The 22,486-nt window shown below is 40.6% G+C and overlaps 1 protein-coding gene across 4 annotated transcripts; it reads right to left on the bottom strand.

Annotated features, from left to right (window-relative positions):
* Nucleotides 1-2,355: 2,355 nt before the first annotated feature.
* Nucleotides 2,356-21,737, bottom strand: Serpinb8 (serpin peptidase inhibitor, clade B (ovalbumin), member 8). Of its 4 annotated transcripts, XM_005373038.2 has the most exons (8): nucleotides 21,477-21,737; nucleotides 19,562-19,659; nucleotides 14,940-15,117; nucleotides 13,367-13,504; nucleotides 12,200-12,317; nucleotides 10,172-10,314; nucleotides 8,945-9,097; nucleotides 2,356-5,952 (listed from the first exon to the last, which is right to left on the bottom strand). In XM_005373038.2, exons 3-8 carry the CDS (start codon nucleotides 15,105-15,107, stop codon nucleotides 5,548-5,550), a joined length of 1,125 nt encoding a protein of 374 aa, XP_005373095.1. In that variant the 5' UTR covers nucleotides 15,108-15,117; nucleotides 19,562-19,659; nucleotides 21,477-21,737; the 3' UTR covers nucleotides 2,356-5,547. The 4 variants fall into 4 exon arrangements, with proteins under 4 accessions (XP_005373095.1, XP_005373094.1, XP_005373096.1 ...); XM_005373037.2 differs by lacking the exon at nucleotides 19,562-19,659 and having other exon boundaries at nucleotides 21,477-21,728; XM_005373039.2 differs by lacking the exons at nucleotides 19,562-19,659; nucleotides 21,477-21,737 and adding an exon at nucleotides 21,015-21,387.
* Between the last annotated feature and the right edge of the window lie 749 nt (nucleotides 21,738-22,486).

Here is a 22,486-nt window from a genome sequence, read left to right as displayed (position 1 = left end):
GGTAAAGAAACCTAATTCTTGAAGCAGAGCTTATAGAGAGATTTTGGAGCAACCTCAGAAGAGCAGAATGCTGAGAAGAATGTGAAGAGAAAAGCTTTGGATTTGGTAATTTCATTTGGGAACAAGAACTTCATTGGCAGTTGGGCTAGAGGCCATGTATGTAAAATTCTGGCAAAGAACTTGTCTTCATTTTTCCCACACCCTTATACATTGTCTAAGGCTTAATTTAAAGGTGCTCACTAACTACATTAATCTGGTGGAAGAAATTTCAAGGCAACCCAAAGTTTAGGCTGTGGTATGAGTACTGTCAGTTGCTTTTCAGCCAAATTTACAATGAGAATCAGAAGAAAAAAGAAGAGTCTCACCAGTGGATATTGGGTGATATCTCACATGTGTCCAGAGTACCGGACAAAACAGGGAGACCCTAAACCCTTGCTGCTTAACCAAGCAAAGTACTGGCCTGTTCTTTCAGGCTGAAATGGGTCTGGGATTATGGCAGAATGCCGGGTGGTAACCAGTGTGCCCAGAGTGGGTACAGTACACCTAGTGCTGAATGGATGCTGCTATAGTCTAGGTTTACCAAGCAGAGATTCACATAGACTTAGAACATCCCATGCAAACCTAGGTTGCCCAGGGACTAGTGACAGATGTCAGAGAGAGTCTCTGGCAGGTGTAGGATTGGAATAGGGCAGTAAGAGCTGAATGTAGGCTCAGGGGAGACTGGGGTGCAGAGTATGGATTTAAATCAGACCAGTATTAGCTCTGTGTGCTCAGTGCATGTCCTAGTTGGTGTGTGTCTTAGTTACTCTTCTCCTTACTGGGACAAAATACCCAACCCCTACAAGTTAAGGGAGGAAAGGTTTATTTAGCTCACAGTTTATAGAAGTTTCAGTTCATAATCACTTGGCTCCAAGGCAGGATGGTATGGCAGAGGGACATCACAGAGGAGAAACAGTCCATGGCAAAACAGGGCAGGCAGAAGGCAGCAAGCAGCAAGTTCAAGCAACAAACTTCTTTCTGTCCCTTATACTGTATCCAGGATACCAGCCCTTAGTGCTACCCTCCAGTAGCCCTCATACCCTTAATCCTAGCACCCTTAATCCTAGCATTGCACCATGAATCAATCCCAGTATGACACACTCTAGATCAAGCCACCTTTGAAAAGCTCCATCTATGACTGCATGAGGCTTTGGGGGGACATCTAGACACAAGCCATAACAGTGTAAATCACAGGTCCCTGGCATTGACTCTGGTATGCCTTGGATCCAATATTGAAGACTCCTAACAGAGGTAGTTATCAGTTGTTTATTCTCACAGAATCTGAGAGCAAATATGTGGGTGGGAAGGAGCAGCTTCTGTCCCTGATTACTTGCCCATCTGTGCTTCATCTGTGCTTGGAGAGGAAACACTGGGGTGAAGGGCTCTCATACCCCAAGTCTATCCTGTGAGTCTAGACTGCTGAGTTGCTTTGACCCACCAGCTATTTGGGTACTTCTCAAAATAGCTGTTAATTTCCTTTTTTATTTTTACAAGGGCTCACAGCTTAGAGTTTATCATGACTTGGACAGTGGATTGGAACTGTTAAGATTTTGGCAATTCTCACAGATGGACAAAATGCATTCTACATGAATTCAACATGAGCCTTAGGGGAACAGAAATGGAGTCCTATGGTTTAGATCTAAGTGGCCCCCAAAGCCTCATCTGTTCAGAAGTGCGGCTTTTGGAAGGTGACTGGATCATGAGGGTTCTTTATTCTTTGCTAGATTAATCCATTCATGAGTTCATAACTGAAAGAGCTATTAGGAGGTGCAGCCTGGTTGGAGGAGGTGGATCACGGAGCCATGATCTGGAAGAGTATATTCTTGTTCCCAGAGTCTCTGTCTCTCTGCCTCTCCCTGTCTGTCTGTCCCTGTCTGTCTCTGTCTCTGTCTGTGTCTCCCTCAGCTGCCATGAGTTAGGAGCTTTACTCTATCACGCCTTCTACAAAGCTGTTTCTGTATTGGAACCACAGACTACTTCATAGAATAGATCCTCTGAAACTTGAAGCCAAAATAAACATTTAAGGAATAAATCTTCCTCTAGGTTGGAAGTGTCAGGTATTTTGCTTAGTGACGGGAAATTGACTAATGCAGCATGCCAGCGTGCATAGTTGGAAGAATCTGCCCCAAAGTTTTACAGTAATTACAGAGCTGGGCATGGTGATGCACACTTGTAATCCCAGTACTTGGGAGGCTGAGGCAGGCAGATTGATAAGAGTCAGAGGCCAGCATGAGCTATTTAGCGAGTTCAAGGCCTGTACAGACTACGTAACAAGACTGGGTTTTTTTTTAGTAATTACACAGACAAAAAACAATGTTCTTTTTCTCCTTTTATCTTTATTTCTTCTCTCCTACCTCAAAACCATGATAATCTCAAAGATACAGAAAAACCATTTGACAAAATCCAACATCTATTCCTGATTTAAAAAAATAAACAAATAAACAACAGTTCCTAACAAATTAGGGATAGGACATTTTCCAACCTGGAAAAGAACATTTACAAAAAATTGACAACTTACATCACATTTAATGATGAATGACTATATGTTTTCCCTACAATCAGGTGAAAAATATGTCTGTTTTTGCTACCTCTAATCAACAACCAACCCAAAAAGGTAAGGAACATAAATGAAAACAATTCAGATGGAAAACAAAAAACGAATACTTTTCTTTATTAGTAGATATGTAAGCTATGAAAAAACTATAAGAACTGATTTTAACAACGCTGCCGGAAACAAGACAAATACAAAAACTAATTATATTTTGACATACTTGCAACATATAATCAGAAACTGAAATTAAAGTGCAACACAATTTACAATAACATACAAATGGGAAATATGTGGGACTAAATCTGAGAAAAGTTGTGTAATAAATGTGTACTGAAAACTACAAAAGTATAGTAAGACAAATTAGAGATCTTAAAAATGAAGAAATGTGTTATGTTCATGGATTCGAAGATTCAATATTGTTCATGTTTACTTCCCCAAAATTAATGTTATTATCTACACAGTCTTATTCAAAAGTCCAGTTTTTTGCACAAGTGAAAAAACTAAGTCTGAAATTCGCAGGGAAATCCAAAGTACTGGGTATAGCCAGAACAGTTTTACAAATATAAGAATATGTTGCAAAACTTAGCAGTTTTCAAGATTTGTTATTAAGCTACAGTAATCAAGACAGTGTGGTATTGGCATCAAGTCAGACAATAAGGTCAATACAATTAAATGAAGTCCACAAATAAAATGACATATGTATGATCAATCAAATTTCAACAAAGATCAACATTCAGAGGAGAAAGAGTACTGTTCAACATGTGAGAAAATAAGTCAAAAGGGATCATGGCCTAAATATAAAATTGAATACTATTAACATTCTGAAAGACAGAGAGGTAGTTCTTGTAATCTTGAGTTAGGCAAGGTCCTTAGGTATGACAAGAATAGTAGTACAGATGCCAATTAAACCACCAAAATTAAGAGCACCTGCTTTTCAAAAGCACTGTTATCAAAAGGAAAGTGCAACACATGGTCTGTGATAAAACATATATATTATAAAGTATATTGTATCTGTAACAAAAGATTATCAAAATACAATAAGAAAACAAAACTAAACTAAAAGCTGCACAATATGGGTGAGAAATTTTATTCACCAAGAAGCAAATATTGGTGACAACCCAAATATCCATCTAAATGCGAATGGATTTCAAAACTGTGGTGTATATATATATAATCATGTATTACTTTACAATAATAGGAAGTTATGTGTGTGTGTGTGTGTGTGTGTGTATATATATATATATATATATATATATAAAATGTTGAACAATCTCAAAGTAATTGTACTGAGTGTTAGAAACCATATGAAAAGGGTGAGGATTCCAAGTAAATAAAATTCTAGAAAATAAAATTAAGCTATAGTGATAGAATGCAGATCATTGTCTGTCTAAGGAAAAAGGCTAAGTGGTTAAAGAGGGAAAAGGGGAGATTACAAAGGTTCAATAAAAAATTCAGAGATGTGATAGGCACGGTCATTATTTTAAATGTGGACATGGTTTCATGGATGCATACATGCATCAGAACTTATCAAATTGTATGTCTTAAACATCTAAAGTTTATTCTGGGTCAATAATACCTCAATAAAAGTATATTTTTAAGTTAGAAGTGCCAGTGAGATGAAAACTCAGATGTATACTTTCCAGCTCTGTGGATTAATGTACCTTAGAAAATATGGTTGCTGAATGAATATGGCTTGAGAACATATTCTAGCTTGGTGAATTTTAAGTAACAACTATAATATTAATGTTTCATGTAATTGTTAACTGTGAATCAAAGTAGAATCAAGACTAACCCCTGTTTAGTCCAACTCATAAACATAATAAGGCAGACAGGAATTAGCAGTACTGTAAATAAAAACATAAACAAGAATGTAAATCAGTAAAACTTTTCGACACCAATTTAGAAGTCTGAAAAATTTAACCTGACAGTATCATTTTTAGGAATATTGTTCCAAAAATTAAGGGTGTGAGCAGATATCAAGGCTACTCATGATCATATATTATATAAACAATTTTATCATCATTCAAGTAGATTCAAATATAGAAATACAGCCATACATAAGAATACTATGCACATCAAATTGATGACATGGAAAGATAACTATCTTAAGGAAAATTTATAGTAAATAAGGGTAGACATATGCTACAGAAGTTATGATTAACTTGTGCTAAAATACTTATGAATTTATATTTGCATACATAGAATAGGGAGAGAATGTCTGAGGATATACAATTAATAAGAAGTTTATCATATCTTCTAAGAATTGTTTTGTTCCTTTGGGGATTTTAGGGGGGTTTCAAAACAAAAGTGACAGAAGGTGATGACCTGGCATATTTCACTGATCTGTCTCCAAGCACAGTCCTTAAGCTCGTTGCTGAGCCCTTGAACTTATATCTGATTCTTATGAAAAGAAGTTCTAAAGAAGCTGTCTCCATGAGAAGCTATGTGAGTTTTGGGACGTGGATGGCCACAGCATGATGTATGAGATACTATCTTAGCTGCCTGCATTGAGTGGCTACAGAGTCACCCTATATAGTAGTATGGTTCTGCCTGCCTATCTTTGTGTGCAGGGGGACCTAGGCTCTGGCATCCCTGGAGAGAATGGCAATGGTGGTGGTCAGAGTTTAAAAACTATCACAGGATGGAAAATCTCATTGAAGAACTGGTCATTAATCAATAAGATGCTTACAAACAGTAGGCACAGACTATAAGTGAGACAAGAAATATCTTGAATATTCCAAGACAAGGGCAGCCTTCTCAACCCCAAACTCCACATATCTGAAGCCTCAGTTATTCTCAAGGGCACTGGAAATTTCAGAAGAGACATTCACAAATCCCACCAGTGCACACACTTTATTTTGGTGTTCAAGCCACTGCACCAGTTTGGCCACATGAAATTTTAATGAAGGCACAATAGGCAGAAGGGAGAATGGGGCATGTATAGCAACAGAAACTCTTCATGGCAAAGAGAACCTGCCACAGAACATGATGCTGTTGGTGCTGTGGTGCCAGATGAAGAAAAGGAAAGGGTGGTCTGCACAGAACTTTGGTTCTATCTTGGCACTCCGGGTATTCCGGACCACTGCAGTGGTCCCAGCTGCCTCTGTGCCTTCCTCATTAACCTCCACAAAGCACTTGTGGGCAACCTTGGACAGTGGCACATTCTTTTTAGTTGACATTCCAGAAAAGTCAGCCTTCATCTCCTCAAAAGCATCAGTCATTCCTGAACGTCGAAGAATAGATTCCAAGTCATAACTCTCCTCCAGCTTTAATCTGGGAAGGAAAACTTGAACTTTACTTTTCTTCATGTTTTCTGGATTTATCCAGGATCTGAACTTCTCATATGTAAGTGCTTTCTCCACCTGGAATAGTAAAGTGTCAGATCTTAAAATCTACAGGCCAACAGGCTGGTACCCACCACCCACTTATTATCCTTTCTGTGATATAGAACCATATTATGAATTATTGTCCAAAACAATCTATAGATATTTTTTGTAGGGAACCAGTGAAGTTGGAAATTTATCACACATGTGGGGGTGAGGCAAGCCTGGTCTGAGAACAAAGAGAACCTGAGGCAAGCATGTGAACAAGCTGCCTCAGTCCAGAGAACACCAAACCCTGAGACAACCCAAGCAATAGATTTCTAGGCCAAAGGGGTGTCACATGACACCAACCTGCCAAATGTATAAATAAATGTGCTATGGTGGCTGAGCAGCTCCTTTTCTCCCATCTGGAGAGAGGGCTCCACCTGACCTCAGCTTTCTGTCTTTTATCTTTATTTCTCCATCCTCTCACCATCCTTGCCCCTAGGAACTTCAACAGCCACACAGATCATGGCAACTTTTCTTGTTAGAAACACACCAACCCCATCCCCAATTCTCGTATTATCCCTATTCCATGGATATAAGAGTCAAAGAACTAGAAAATGTCAGAGAAAAAGTTTTAAACACAATTTATAACAAACTTGTTTCAAATATTTATTTAAAAAATTAACATTTAAAAAATATGACCAATTGCACTGCTATAAACAGAGGTGTACATATATTGCCATGGTATGACATTTTCAGTTTTTCTGGAAAAATATGGTACAGTAGATATTGTGAAAGGGAAAGAAATTGCTCAACGGAAAGGAACAACTGGGATGAGGGAAAGGAGAAAAGAAAGAAAGAAGGACAGGAAAAAAATATATGTATATACAAGGATAGCTGGGATAATTGTACTTCTGATTTATTGGTTTATTGAAAGGAACAGTTATGCCTAAATTTTTTTTCTTGACCGATTTTGAATGCTGAACATCTGGTAATCTGAACAACTGATTTGAACACAACAATATGCCATACAACAACCATTGTTGAATTCCTACGATCTCATTTAATGAAGCTCTGCATCATTTGTAATTTTTTGTTGTTGTTGTTACTTTTTATTCTTTTTAATTGTTTGCTCAATCTTGCATTCTTACATCTGGTAATCTGAGCAACTTTGTTGAAGATAACAATATGTAATATAGCAACCATTGTTAATTCCTGTCATCTTCTTTTAAAAATCCTGTATCATTTTTACTATTTTTGTGTTGTTTTGTTTTTGTCATTTTACTTTTTCTCTTTAAAATGAAAATATGACCAATTGGTTATATTAATATTCATGCAATAGTATGACTGAATTGAAGAGATTAATAAAATAAAGGTAAAAAGTATGACTCAGAACTCTGATTCTAAGCCCATCAGGGTTCTGCTCAGGGCAGGGTCAGGACAATTCTTTCAGGGTGAAAGAAGTGGCAGTCATCTGAATATGAAAGGAGACATGGCTTCTAGGAAGAAGTCAAAAATGGAGAATTCAACAGGACTGTTGCATCTGACACCCTTGTTTGCCCTCTGTCTGTCCTGCAGTTAGCTTCAAATCCTCTGCGACTCGTCACCCATTCTTATCCATAAAGAGGAAAGAGAGGAGTAAGACAGGGCTTCTACTTATACCTCCTCAGTCCTTTACCAACTGCTGCTAAAGTGTGGGAGCTTTTCAAAGGACAGCTGTTTTAACTTTGGCTCTATTCTTAGATGTCTAAATTTCCTCTTAGGTGGCCATTCTTGACTTATGCCAATAGCTTTGTGATTCCATAGAGAAACCAAAGAAATCAAGCATCCTCATACTCTGGATCCTGTCCTCCAGTGTACAAACCCTGACTCATAAAATGGTTAAACATTTGATATCCTAGAGCCAGCAATGGTAGGAGTATTTGTACCACTGGAATTAGCAAACTTTAAAAATGGAAGTGTCCTTAACCTCCCAGAGAGCAGTTTTATCAGCATACTAGTAATCTTACATTTCCCACCTTGCAAGTTTGCTTTTTCTTTTGCTGAACTCTCTCCTTTTTATCATGAGAAGCCTTTTCTCTCCTATCTAAGGTAAATCTCCCATCTGTACCATAGACCTTACTACTCAAAGTGTGACATGTACATGTACCAACTCCCCATGTTGAATATATTCATTATGCATTGAAAACATGTACTAATAAAAAAGTGTGGCCCATGAACCAGCAGCATATGCTTTATGGAGGATTATTACGCTTTGTGTCTAGATGTCCCCCTACAGCCTCAAGCAGTCATGGAGGGCAGGCTTTTCACAGGAAGCTGAATCTGGAGTTTGTGATTGGTTCATGGTCTAGTGCTGGGACTGGAGGTGTGAGTGCTACACCCATCTTAGGTTGGTAGTCGACATACAATATAAGCAATGGAAAGAGGCTTGTTCTCTCTCCTCATCTATTTCTTTTGGTATCTTCTGCCAGCATGAATGGTTGCCCCTCTGCCATGCCACCCCACCTTAGAGCCAGCTGATTAAGAACTGAAACCTCTACAAACCAGAAGCTAAATAAACCTTTGCTCCCTTAATTTGGGGCATCAGGTATTTTGTCTCAGCAAGGAGAGAAAAGTAACTAAGACAAGGATCTTCTTAGAAATGCAAAACCTCAAGCTATACTGTCCTAAATCAAAATCTTTCTTATAATAAGATTGCCTAGAGGTTCATATGTACATTAATATTGAAAAATATTGCCCAGATCACTCCCTATCCTTCTTTCAGTACTTTCTTCAAGAAATATTGGGATTTCTCTTCAAAATAAAGAATGTTGTTACATTTTTGAAACATTCTTTTCTTAGTTTTCTCAAAATTTGTCCAGTCTCTCATAGACACTGAAGAGAAATGCATATATATGTATACCAAAAGGCATGCATTGGTGTTCTTGCAGTACTACTTGTAATTACCCATAACTGGAAACTCCTCAAATGACATATGGTAGATGGACTTATAGAAATAAGTTTAGTTGGAATCCATAGAAACTTGGACTCATTGCCTAGGGCTCACCACGGCAAGATCAGTGTCATCATCAGGAAGCAGAATGATCATGCTCATCTCTTCCTCTGCATAGGGCAGCTCCAAGACCTGCGTATGCACCTCCTCTACATAGCCCAGGTTAAACTGTGCATGCTTGAACATCATCTGCACTGTTTTTTTCTCCTAATAAAAACATGAAAGTAAAATTAGACTACTGAAAACTGAGCACAATTTACTAAAATCAAGATATGTCTGATTCATATAACTCCTAGAAAATGATAAGATAATTATTATTTCTGTGTATTTATGCTATTAGATATACAGTTTTCATTACTATATCTTAGTATTGAGTAGCACATAGTATTGTTCCCTTAGATTATGTATTACCCAGGTGAAAGAGAATAGTTTGATGAATATAGAAGGATATAAAACTCCACATTATTTTTAAAAGAAATTGTGTTTCCTTTTTTGAGAAGACCTATAGGTAAGGACTCCCATGTACCTTATAATTAAAAATTATTTTTTCCAAGTTAAGAGGAACATTAACTAAATTCAGGTCTTATGCTGAAGAATCTGGTTAGAAAAGATACATAAGCCAAAGGGAATTATACTTTTATTCAGAAAAGGTGCCCAGAATGTAATTGGTCTTATGGCTTTAACTTTTTTAAGGAGTGGACCTTGACAAGATGTATAAGGTCAGCCATTTTTAAAGCTACCATTAAATACATTTTTAACTTAAATATCTTTGTATGATGTGCTATTATCAAGTTACAGAAGTCAAATTCCAAGCTAACAACAGTTTACCCTAGTGATTATCAAATTTTAAATGGAATGCAAAACACTGTCTTCAAAGTTAGCCTTAACATCTGCTAACGCTTTTTTAAACTCAGAATTGTACGTCCTTGAATTCCGAGGCAACAGCCAGACACATTTCCCACTGACAGTGCAGAAAGGTGTCTAAGTAACTATAGGCAATGATAGTTTAATATCAACAAAATTCTAGGACTTAGAAATTTTCCTCCAACCCAAATCATATGATCAGAGATGGAAGACAAACTTGACCAAAGATGAAAAAATAAAACCGCCAATGCAAAAATTATTTCACTTTCTGTCCTCCTCCCTCTAATTAAAGACAGACGGGGGGGCATTGAATTCATTAGACAAAGATAATATGAAATAAATTTACTTTTTCCATCCATCATCTTTCCCAGCTAATGACCTGAAGAAGATAGCAATACATCAGAAAATGTTCCCTACCTTGCCAGTTTTAAAGGGCATTCCCCTCGTGTACTTTCTGTCAAATTGCTCATTCCACTTTCCTCTGAAATACACAGCATTCACAAGGACCAACTTGGTCAGTGAACTGATGATCCCAGGACCCAGCACTTCTGAAATCTTATCTGTAAAGAAGAGGCAAGAATTTTATAGTGATTTGGGGAGAAATAAGCATTCTTTTATAATCGCCTTGATACATAAAGTCTACGTACGGTTAAGCACCAGATTGGAGTCTTTCTTTCACAGACAGTATATCATTTATCTTTAAAGAATGATCCTGAAGTAGGTAAGGCAGCTATAGTTTTGTCTTCATAATTTATAGATGTGGAAATGCAGGATGAGAACATTTCTTTTACTTTTCTGTCAAGTTCACATAGGTAGTAAGTGGCTAAGAAAATAGGTCTGCCCTATGGGTTGTAAGATGTATAACCAGCGGTACTTTCCTCAGTTGTGACAACCAAAAATGTCTTCAGCATTGTCAAATGTCACCTGAGGACAAAGCCACTCCTGCTTGAGAATCACTGTTCTATTAAAATCTTCAGCTCTTGGGGCTGGGGATTTAGCTCAGCGGCAAAGCGCCTGCCAGGCAAGCGCAAGGTCGTGAGTTCGGTTCCCGGTACCGGAGAAAAACCAAAACCAAAAAAAAAAAAAAAAAAAATCTTCAGCTCTTATCTAGATAAGGAGAAGTCCCTTCAAGATGGGGACCTTGACCTGTGAGGGGTTGGGGAAAGGAGTGAGTGGGGGAGAGGAATTAGGGATATGGAACAGAAGGACCCAAATTGAGTTGTCCAGTGAGAGAAGGAACAAGATGATCCCCAAGCTCCCTTCCAATTTTAATATTCTTGGCAAATGTCCGGATGGTCAGCCAGAAGAAAGGAAGGGGTCAGAAGCACAGAGAAGTGATAGATAAGGGGAGAGAAGGTGTGGAGAAACTGCCCATGTGTCTTAGTACTGCCAGGTCAACAGGACAGTGAGGGCACAGTGGACAGATGAGGTGCAAAAATGCAAAAGGCCATCCCTTCCCATGCTATGTCACTGGCTGTCAGTATAATTATGGGCATTGCTGCTGCCTGACACACAACGGGTGTGTCATAAGCAATGGATAAAAGACACTGAGTGCTGGGTTGGCACCTGAAGAAATAAGTGACCTAATTCCCTCACATTTGGGAAGTCTAAATTTCTTGTTAGGTATTGAGCATGTTTAAAACCATGCCCTCTTTTCTCTTTGGTTTTTTATTGTCATGGTTGTTCTTGTTAGTTTGTTCATCTGTTTTGAGGCAGGGTCTCACTATGTAGCTCAGGCTGGCCTTGCACTGACTATTAGCCCACTGCTCACCTCGAATTCATGGTGATGCTCCTACCTCAGCCTCCCAAGTGCTAGGATTACAGGCATGTGCCGCCACACCCAGCTCTTTTTCTCTTTGATCAAATCATGAACTGGACAAACTATTGCTGGTGGGACGGACAGGGGACACTGCAGTCTCCAGATTAACCCCATCCAGAATCTGCAGTAGATTCAGGAAAGATCACTCTGAAAACAATGTAGCCGCAGTGAAGTCAAGGAGGAGGGAGAGAGCTGCAGGCCAAACTAGTGAGCTGTTCACGCTAACACAGAGAGGCAAGGGGACAACTTGCACCGCTGAATCTCAGCTGCAACACGAATGAACATCCTCCTGCCTCAGAGCACAACAAGGGGCCCCCAGACAGAACATAATTAGGGCCGCAAGAGGAAGCATTTAACAGGGATTATCCAGCATAGTTCAGAGGGGAAGGGGCTTCAGATCTTAATGAGTTTAATTTTTAAAAAAATCATCACTTTGTGATCTGATAATCCCAAGAAAATTAACAGAATTTTGTTGCTGCCCTAAAACCTCAACAAACACAGAAACAGCCCTCCGGTTCCAGTGTTCACCGTATCATAGCACACAACACCATAAAGTGCCCACCCTCTCCCCTCTCAGCCTCTGCTTCCATGGCAATGCCAAGTCCCTCTGAATGAAAATCGCTCACCTTCAGTCTTTTCTGTCACCCAGTCATTGATGTGTTTCCTGCATTCTTCAGCATCTTTAGCAAAGGACAGCTCCTCCATCTCTGCCTGATAGAACTTCTTGCAGGATTCCTTAAAGGTCTATAACCACAAACACTGGGTTTGTTCCTATTTACCAAAGGTCCCCACAGCTAGGAAAATCCCACAACTTTCTTTCCTCTTAACGTTTCTATCATAAATGCTTGCAGAGGTCACACTGCCCTGTAAGACACACACATTCACACAATTATCCTACATGTTGGACCACTTATGCTGCGTGGGTTACAGTCACTGGATAAAGACATGATGTCTGATGAGATGGCCCGCAGATTAATGATAAAGACAGTCTATGTACACAGGTGATCACAAACTATATGGATGTCACCAGCCATGCAAAAAGTAGCCCAGGATTGTCCCTGTCAAAACTCTGCATTGGGCTGGGGATTTAGCTCAGCAGCACAGCGCCTACCTGGCAAGTGCAAGGTCGTGAGTTTGATTCCCGGTACCGGAAAAAAAAAGAAAACTCTCATTGACTTTGATTTCTCTGGTTTCTTACCAGGTAGCCTAACTCTCTTTTACTCAGCACCAAGTATAGTGTCCAGTTAGGAACAACTGATAGTAATGTGAAAGACACAGTTAGTGTGAACGCAAACACCAGTGGTGATTCAGAAGTTGGAGCAAGTGTCAGAACACTTCAAAGGCTGCCACAGCAGAAACCATCCCAACAAGCAGAGGTGGGAACAGGGAGGAATGCTGTATGATATTTTAGATGATGTGCTTGGGGATAGGGCTGAAGGGAAGAACAGGTCTGGGTACAGGAGGATGCTTTCTTATTGGTTTGTTTGTAGATCTATGGTTTCTTGATAGTTTAGTTTCACGAGGGAGCCTCTCATTCATTAAATATGTTTCAGACACTATGTTTGGTGCTAAGTAAAAGACAGTTAGGCTATCTAGGAAGATTTCTGAGAGGGATTTACCAGAAACAGTTCAAAAAGAACATAAATCAGAAGCAAGCCTAAAAGTCAAAGTTAGAACTGCAGAAGTATAATTCTAAGCACATTTTCCAGCTGATCAAATTGTGCCTCATTCTCCACTCTTCTGTGCTTTTATCTTATTTTCAAACTTCTCATCCATGAGTGAGTACTGCTTACTGGAAGAAAATCACACGATTCTTCTCCAAAGAGTCTGCTGGCCATTCTAAGCAGGTACTTAGTGCCGGCTCTGTTAACTTCAGCAAGAAGAGACTGGAAACCTGCATGGACATCTCCGTCTCTGTCCAAACAAAGTGCCTGGGAACAAAAAACAGTGCATGCTTTAAACACAGCCATAAAACTCCCCTAAAGTTTCAAACCAATACCTGGAATGAAAATCACTCAGGCTTCTGTCCTAAAAGAAGTTTGGTTCAATGTCCTTTTTAATTTTTGGTAATGCTTTTCTCACCTTGGGAGCATTCCAACCAGCATCTTTTTTATGGTATGCATTTGCAATACACAATCCTTACATTCAGAAACAATAGTTATCAAGAACTGAAAAAGAAAGAAAAGAAAAAAAGCATAGAGTTCTTCAACCTTGGCGCTGGGGACACTTTGGGTCTGACAGTTCCTTTGGATCTGAATTGTCCTGTGCTCTGTAGGATGTTTTGCACAATTTCTGGCCTCTGTCCACTAGAGGTCAGCACCACCTCTCAGTTATGAGAGCTAAAACTCCAGCCTTACCAAATACTCTGTACCCTAAGGAGAGGAACTGCCCACCTAGGTGAGAAACGCTGGTCTAGCAGATTTACCCACACCAGGAAGGGAGTCTGCAATAACTTAGGCAGGAGGCAGAACAGAAAAACAGGTAGTTGGGCTAAATCTAATATGACTCAGGTAGTGTGAAAAGGGAACAGAAATAAAAATAAAAATGTTTCATCTGTAATTTCGTAATTGTTCAGACCAGATTATGGTTTGTACCTTAGGTCAAAGTGAAAAATAAGATTCTTTTCTGTGCCACCCCATCACCCCAGATGGAAGCCTCCCTTCTTCAGTAAGCTGAAGCAACCACAGGGGATCTCACTGGGATGCTGGATGTACTGCAGGTCATTCATACATCCTTGACGCTAGCGGCAAAAGGATATCTATATGGCAATTTTCTGGGATCCATTCACCAGGTGGTCACAGAAATGTCCTGAAGTATTACACACTACTTCATTTGAAGATAAGGATATAGATTGTAACAGAAACATTGAAAATGAGCCAGATTTTAGATTTCCTCTAAATAACCCCACAAAAGTAAGTTCACATTTATGTCACATTTTTAATCCATATATGCATAATCATACCCTAAAAATAACGCCTTAAAAAGTTCATTTTCATAGCTGCAGCTTTTTTAAAAAGTGTTAGAAAAGTTTAAAATACAACAAAGTTAAATTTGTTGGCTTTTGTGTGAGGCAAAATTATAGTTTACCTTATTTATCAAAAGTGTTATTTCACCAAAAGATTTGATAATTTTACCTAGAGAAAAATAATTTTATGGCATAATTTCCTCCATAAACATTACAGGAGATGATCTACACTGTACAATTCACCTTTCTGCCATGACAACATTGTCAGAATGGCCTCCTAATCTACCGGGCACACTAGCCATCACCAGGGGGAGTGACAGAATGGAAAGACCCGCTCTATGGAAGCAGAAGAGAAATCTGCCTTGTTCTTTTTTTGTGGGGGTGGAGAGAGGTATGCATACCTGGGACATCTGGGCTGCAGTGTTTCCTTTTGCTCCCAGGAAGACCATGGCCAGGGAGGAGGAGATGCTCAGGGGGCATATGAACACATTTCGTGAGTTGTCTTCTTCACCCAACATTTTTAATAAGCTGATGGCAAAAGTGCCATTTCCATCACAGAGATCATCCATCTGGTAAGGTCTGGATGAAAGGCACAATTCAGAAGCATATCAACAAGCCCTTTGTAGTCACAGTCATTAATGCCCCATCAGCAGACACCAAGTACGCTAGGTGAGATGACTGTGTCCCAAAAACACCCTCCCAACTGCTGAGCCCTGTGACTACATCTTAATTGCAATAGACATTCTGTATGTGTGACCGAATTAAGGATTTTGGATATGGGCGCTGTCCTGAATTACCCAGATAAGTTTAATGGAATCACAGGCTTCTAACAAGAGGAAGGCAGGAGGGTGGTGCAAGTGAGAAAAGTTACAAAAACAGAAGCGGAGGTCACAGTGATTCCAGGCCACTAATCAAGGACTATGGCTACCTCTAGAAGCTGAGAAAGGAAAAGAAACAGGTTACCCCTAGAGCAGTGATGGTGAACCCTTTAGAGCTTTCAATGATACAAAGAGACCACTGTGGCACACATGCTATAAGTTTGCCACCACTGCCCTAATTATCTCTGCCATAATGTTGGGAATTTATGACCTCCAGAACTGTAAGATAACAAATTGTGTTGTTTGCAGCCACTAAATTTGTGGAGAAGTTGTACAGCACCAACAGAAAGCTAGAACACTTTATTTTTGTTTTCTCACAAAATAGCCAAACAGTACTCTAAGGCTGGTACTAGTCTTCAAAATAAGGGGCAAGACACCCTCCAGTACTGGCTTAGATCCCCTCTTAGTGTAACAAGGGCCAACATAGCTTCTTGCCAGGAAGTGTTCTCAGTGTTTCCCATAGCTCATCTCATTTTACCCTAATTATAACATGAGGTCAGTACACTCATTAACTCATGTGGGAATGAGGAACCTAATCAGGGTGTTGCCGCTACTTCCAGAGCTCACAAGGAGCATTAATAATCACAACCCACAGTTCAACTCCAGAGACTGAATTCTTAATCATTACACAAAATCTCCCTAGTGTTGTTTCTCCAAAAAGAAAATGCCAAACATTTCTAACAATGTTTTAAGAGTCATAAATAACCCCTTGTAAATAAAAACTGCATTTCTGTCATCATTTCATGTGAAAATGGCTGGACAGATTGAGCCACATTTTGGAAAATGTATTTGGGATAGTCTGACCTACATATAGGCTACTGGGAAGATAGAAAGTTTATTTTCAGTCAGGTTCGCTGCAGAAATGATGCACTATTTTCAATGAAAGTTGCTGAAACTGGGTGGTGGGAACTGCAAACAGAGTCCTTTATAGAAACATATACATACATATACATATAGAAATATAGATGTGTGTATATATGTGTGTTATGTAAAATATTAAGCCCAGATCTTGAGCTATCAGGTGAACACTTAGAATCAGATGCACTGATTTTGAATCTGTCTTGGCCAAGAGGACTTTAATGTTTCCTTAAGCTTGATTAAATAGAAATAAGGCTAAATTTGAAATTGGGCTTTAACCTCTTTTTTTTTAAACATCACTTAAAAAAAAGAAGAAAAGTAAACTTTGTAAATGTTAGTTTAGCTTTCCCCCATTGAGATGTAAATCTTGCTTAAAAAAATCTCTTCCCAGTCTCACTTTCCAGGACTGTGTTTCCCTTTGAACTAGTTTCTGTGAAAGACCAGGGAGGCACCTTGTTCCAGGTGATAAAAAGAAGGTGTGGGTTACTAGTAATTACTATAATTTTAGCAAATTATTATGTCTTGCACTAATTTGTTGTTTATTTCTATTAAACCCTATAGATAGCCAGGCTCTTGTCCCATGAAATACTACTTTCACTGAGCTTCTTTGCTCTTACCATTAAAGATGTTTTGGAAACTAAAAAGACACACGCTCATGACCCTAATAAACTATTTTTTTCCATTATGTCATCACTTTTTCACACACATGTGTATTTTTAACTCAAAAACTTTGAAACCAAATGGAAAAATTATGTGCCAAGTTGGAAAAGCAGCAAATAAGCAAAAAGCTACCATAAACTCCACCTTGAGATAGGAGTCATCATGCACATGTTCATTTCTATAACCACAGGTGTCATTTTATGATCTTATGATCATCATTCTTCTTCCAGTTTCCCAGTGGACTACTGAATGCCTCATCCAGGAGGCTTTGAAATCATGTTCCACTAGGGGAGGTCTTAAAGGCCTTACTTGAAGGCACAGAAAAAAAGAGGACTCGAGCGTGTGGTGGAACCTGGGAAGAACAACTATGTCAACCAAGAGCATTAAATAGTTTGCTTAAAAGTTCTCTCCTAAGGTACTTTTTAAAAAGGGAATAGCTCTGTTTTCTGTTTTTTGTTTTTTCTAAAGTCAGGTTACAGCTTAGAACATAGAAAGGCAATGTTCTAACTATCAATCAACAGTCCAAACCAATGCAAATTCCTGAAAATTTGAAAAATGTGTCACATTTTCAACCAATAAAATACAGTGGTGGCATACTTTGTACAATAGTGCTCTCTAATTAATAGATCATTTATTACATAATGAAATGTCAAAATTCCCACTGTCCCCTCATCACAAAATGTACTGTAGATGTTGGAAGACTGATATTTTCTCCCCTGGGCAAATCTTCCAACCCTACACCCTACACTTGTTACATTTTATAATAGATAGTGAAATTACTTAGAAATACTAAAAGCAGTCAGACAGGGCTGAGTCCCAGAGAGGTCAGTGTATAAGACAACTGTGGCTGGAGGTGCTTTTGGTGAAGGTCAGGCTTCAAGAGAAAAAGAACTACTCACCCACATACTTCCCCAGGGATGAACAGCAATAACTGATATTCTAAATAGGCATCAGTCACATGGGGTGGAGAACCAAAACCTCCATAGCCCATTCCTTCCCTCCCGGAAAGTCTTTCTTCATTCCTTGTACACTTGCTACACACATTCCTTGTGACTTGCTTCCTCATTTGATCACCATTTAATCAGTATTACCTAAGCTTCTATACTAATAATCTTAATAGCTGACCAAAATTTTGTCCCACTTTATACCACCTTGCAATGTTCCATTAGATCAATGTTATCTAAGTGACTATATTTGTAGTCTTACTAGTTAACTATAGTTTTCTCGCACCTTATACCCACGCTACTTACTGGCTTTACTCTATAAAACTCCCTTGAGATGTGGGTTCCCCAGGGCTACCCACTTGGGACCCCCTTCTGTCCCTCTTAGACAAAAGCTTTCTTCCTCTCAATAAATACTTCCTACTCTTAACCTCTGTTATTCCTGTAATCCATTCTTGAATTTTAGAGAACATGAACTAGGCATATTGGACATTGAGCAGGTTGAGAGTTATAATATTTTCCTTCTATTAGTTGGATAAGTTGAAGGTCCTAAATCATCCCTATGTAATATCCCCTATATCAATTTCAGAACCTCTAAGTCAAAAAGTAATATTTGAACTTCATAAAATTTGGGCCCCCGAAGTTGGCAAGGAAGAAACTCAAAGAAAGAGAGAATTAGATAAACTAGATATGACAGAGACACAAATAAATTTGACCCTACCTTAGCACAGGAGCTTTAGACTCAAGGGGAAGCAGTCATGAATTTGGGTTGGTGACTGTGAGTATATATATGCATTTGCATGTATGTGTTTCATCAGCTTGTCTGAACAGGCCAAAAGAATGAACTTAAGAATTGCATCAACCTCAACTCTACATTTGAATTGCTCTGAATTACAAACTCCTACCTCTGGTTTCTTCTGTCTTTCCTCTTCCCTTGCTCACTCCTTCACCTGCCTTCCTTGTTAGCACCAGGGGCTAGTCAACAGCATAGTATTCCCCCTTCACCTCTGCCTACCAGCAACAGCACGCGCTGGCACACACACGGATGCTCCTCCACGACATGTCGACCAGCACCGGGACATGACACAAAGCCCTGTTTTCTTGGGGCTCCCGTCTCATTTCTATATTAATACTTTCGAAAAGGAGGCATAAAGAAAGTGGACCTTGCTCAATACATCTAAAATGGAATTCGTATCAAAAGCTTTTGAGAAGGGTGGAAATTTAAACAAAATGGAATTTGCCCAATACATCTAAAAGTAAATTGGTATCACTATAATATAAAATAATACCTTTAGGTGCAAGCGCTTCATTAGACTCTAACCAAACACAGGAAGGTCTTATGTTCAGTCAATTAAATGAATTTGCATTAAGCTAGTTTTCCTTTCCCAGATGAACAAGGACAATCAAATACTGTCCACAGGACTCCAGGAAAGACCATGGATTCAGCCTCAGATGCAGACCTCTTGCTTCTAAGTATGTGCCCTCATTCTCCTGGGAGCCTCCAATGCCTGCGAACTCCATGCTTGTCACCGTCACCCCATACAAACACCCAACAGTGCATGTTTTCAGGGTATTTATGGAAAACATCTGTGTTTTGAGAGAAAAAAATCAAAATTTTTCTGGCCAGAGTTCACACACTGAAATGCATGGTCTCAAACAATGTGCTCTAGAAATAGGGTAAGTTACCAAGGGCTGCAGAACTTCACAAATGAAAGAAAGGAAGCTCTGTGGAAGCCTGGGAAGTCCTTCCAGAGAAGCTGGCACTGAGAGTTTAGGCAGACATCCTGCAAGAGGTGAGAAGCAGGAGTTTTAGGCTGAGGGATTAGCAGGTACAAGGAAAATGGGAACGCTTTCCTGTGGGATTGGCAGGGGTGAGAAAAAAATGGACTTCTTATGCTTAATTTAGGAGTTTGAACTTAAGCTATGACAGGAAAGCAATATATTGGCTGGAAGGGCCGGGCCTGGCCTGGCCAGCATAGGTAGGACGGGGTTGGTTTAGAATCAGGGTCCTGTTCTGTAGTTCAGACTGGCCTTGAATTCACCATGTAACTCAAACTGGTCTTGAACTTGTGGTGACAGATCTTCCTGCCTCAACCTCCCAAGTGCTGGGATTACAGGCGTGTCCCATCATGCCCAGCTCTATATGTGGTTTTGAAACAAATATAAGAGTATGTTGGTTTTAGAAAAATGACACAGTTCACTCTTTGGTGTGGAACAAGACGGAGAAACCTGCTGATAGACCAGTACCATAGGCCACTGACTGCCAGTGCCTAGGCAACACACACATTGAAGTAGAATGTCCAGGCACAGTGATAGCTGGGAAAAGCGAAGAGCAGGAGGCGCAAGGATGGTCCCAAGGCTGCTAGCTAAACTCATATTTAGCGTGGGTCATGAACTGTGAGAAGTGTACATGAGGAGCCAGCTCAGAATGGGGAAGGCGATTCCTTCCTTTTGAAATGTATACCATACTGCATAAACCTGTAACAAAGACAGCCAGGGAGCTTTGGAAATACAGGCGGGGCAGAGATGAGTAGCAGTTCTAGGGCAAGAGGGTGGAAGTCATCAGCATCCTCATTCCAGCACAGCGTGCATGACTGCATGGAACTAACCAGAACCCGAGGCACATGAGGAGAAGCTCACTCAATTCCGGGGAATTTCCAATATCTGGGGGTAGGAAAGGGAAGGGAGGCAGACTGCGCTCCATCAGTCAGGAGAGCACTGCGACAGCTGAAGTGTTCTGAGGTCCTGAAGCCACGGATATCCAAACACCACCACAGACGGAAGCAGGAGGGCCCGGGGAAGGGAGGCAGTCTGGCCTGGGGCCCTCAGCACTGGAGTGGGAGAGCAGATTCAGGGTGACGAGCAGCTGGAAAGGCGGGAACTAATTAAAGTAAATACAAGAACCACAGCTCCTACAGCCTGAGGAGTTAAACACGTTTTTTCAATTTGAAAGAAAGCTGGGAAGAAGAAAAGTTGAAGTTGTACAGAAAAAAGGAAGGACCGAGGGTGGGGGAGAGAGGCGAGAGGGAGACAAAGGAATGCAGGGAAGGAGGGCGGAAGGGAAGTCACATCCTATAATCTGATGAGACTGGAGTTTGTGCGGGCAGTAGCGCTGACCAGGCACCTCCGAGAAGCTTACCCAAGGTTCTGCAGAAAACGCAGGCGGAGCTGCAGGTCTCCTTCGGCACTCGCGGCTCCCGCCCATCCACCCTGAGCACCAAATCCAAGGCCCGCTTTCCCCGCCACACCCCTCTGCTGGCAAATCCGGAGCGGCGTCTGCCCGGGGTGGAGAGCACGCGGGCGCCGGGCCGTGCCTCGCTCCTGCTCCCGTCCCCGCTCCCAGCTCGCGCCCCTCCGCCCAGCTCCCAGTCCCAACGCGGAGCTCTGGCTTTGGCTCTGGCTCTGGCTCCGGCTCCGGCTCCGGCTCCGGCTCCGGCTCCCTCCCGCGACAGCGCTCAGGGCGCCGTCCGGACCCCAGGAGCCTGGCAACCCGCAGCCTTCGCGCTGGTTCCCTCGCGCCGCCCTCCCTTCCCTTCCTCCCTCCCACGCTCAGGCTGAGCTCTGCCCCGGAATCAAAGACCTGGTTTCTCCCCGCCAGTACCTGGAGATTCTGCTTCTGCTACTTGGCTCTCCTACTGCTGCTTCCTGGATGCTTCCCGTCAGCCTATATCTGGGGCAAGGCTTCCGGCGGATGCGTCACGGCCGTCGGGTCGCGCTGGGCCTGCAGTCTCCCTCCGAAGCCCAGAGACACCCAGGGAAGCGCCCGGCCGCCGGCCACCCCCGTGCCGGCTGGAGGCGGTGACCGGGGCAGGAGGCTGGGCCTGGAGTGGGAGTAGCGCCTGGTCCTCTGAGGAGGTGGTGGAAGGCTTCTCCAGTGGGGGACTGGCTTGTTTTCCTGAGTTGGTTTGTGTAGTAGTTGTGTTTGCTGAGCAGTTGAAGTTTAACCTTGAAAATTAACTAAAGCAAATCCAGAAATTAAAGTTGCTAAAGCTAGAGGATTCCCAAACTGTTCGGGCCATTAGTCACCAACAGTGTTGGACAGACATCCGTGTGATAACGTGCTAAATATTAGTATTAGCATAGCATCATAAAAACCTAAGCAGAAAAGCATGCGAAAGGAAAACTTTTATATTAGAAATACACGTTTGTACCACAAGTTATTTTAAAGTATAATGAGAGCAATATGACTAAATGTGTTTGTTGTCTTAGTTTAATGTCTTAAAATAGTTATTTAAAGACCTTGTTTTAAATTGGGATTATTTCTAAATTTGAACTCATAACTATCCTGGGAAAAACGCTTCTCCAGAAATTAGTTGATTAAAATGCAATAGTAATAGCATTGGTTTTCCCTACTAAACCTGACATTTAATTTTCAACTTACATACTAATTGTTTAACTCTAGGTAAAATCTATTTATTCTCTTGAAAAGTTGTTTATGGAAACCAATACTATTTATAAATTTTGTGCTTTAAATTCTAACATTTAGAAGCTCACCAGTCCTCACCTATTTGGAGTATCTTTCTGAAGGTTAGAAATTTACATTTCCAAGTTTTAAAATGTGCACATATGACAATTTTAACTTCTCCAGCAATTAAAAGCGTGTAATTATAG

This window comes from Chinchilla lanigera, unplaced genomic scaffold, assembly GCF_000276665.1.
Source record: "Chinchilla lanigera isolate Chin_1 unplaced genomic scaffold, ChiLan1.0 scaffold00001, whole genome shotgun sequence".
NCBI classification, from domain to species: domain Eukaryota; kingdom Metazoa; phylum Chordata; class Mammalia; order Rodentia; family Chinchillidae; genus Chinchilla; species Chinchilla lanigera.
The sequence above is the reverse complement of the archived record's forward strand: the minus strand, read 5'-3'. Positions and strand labels throughout refer to the sequence as shown.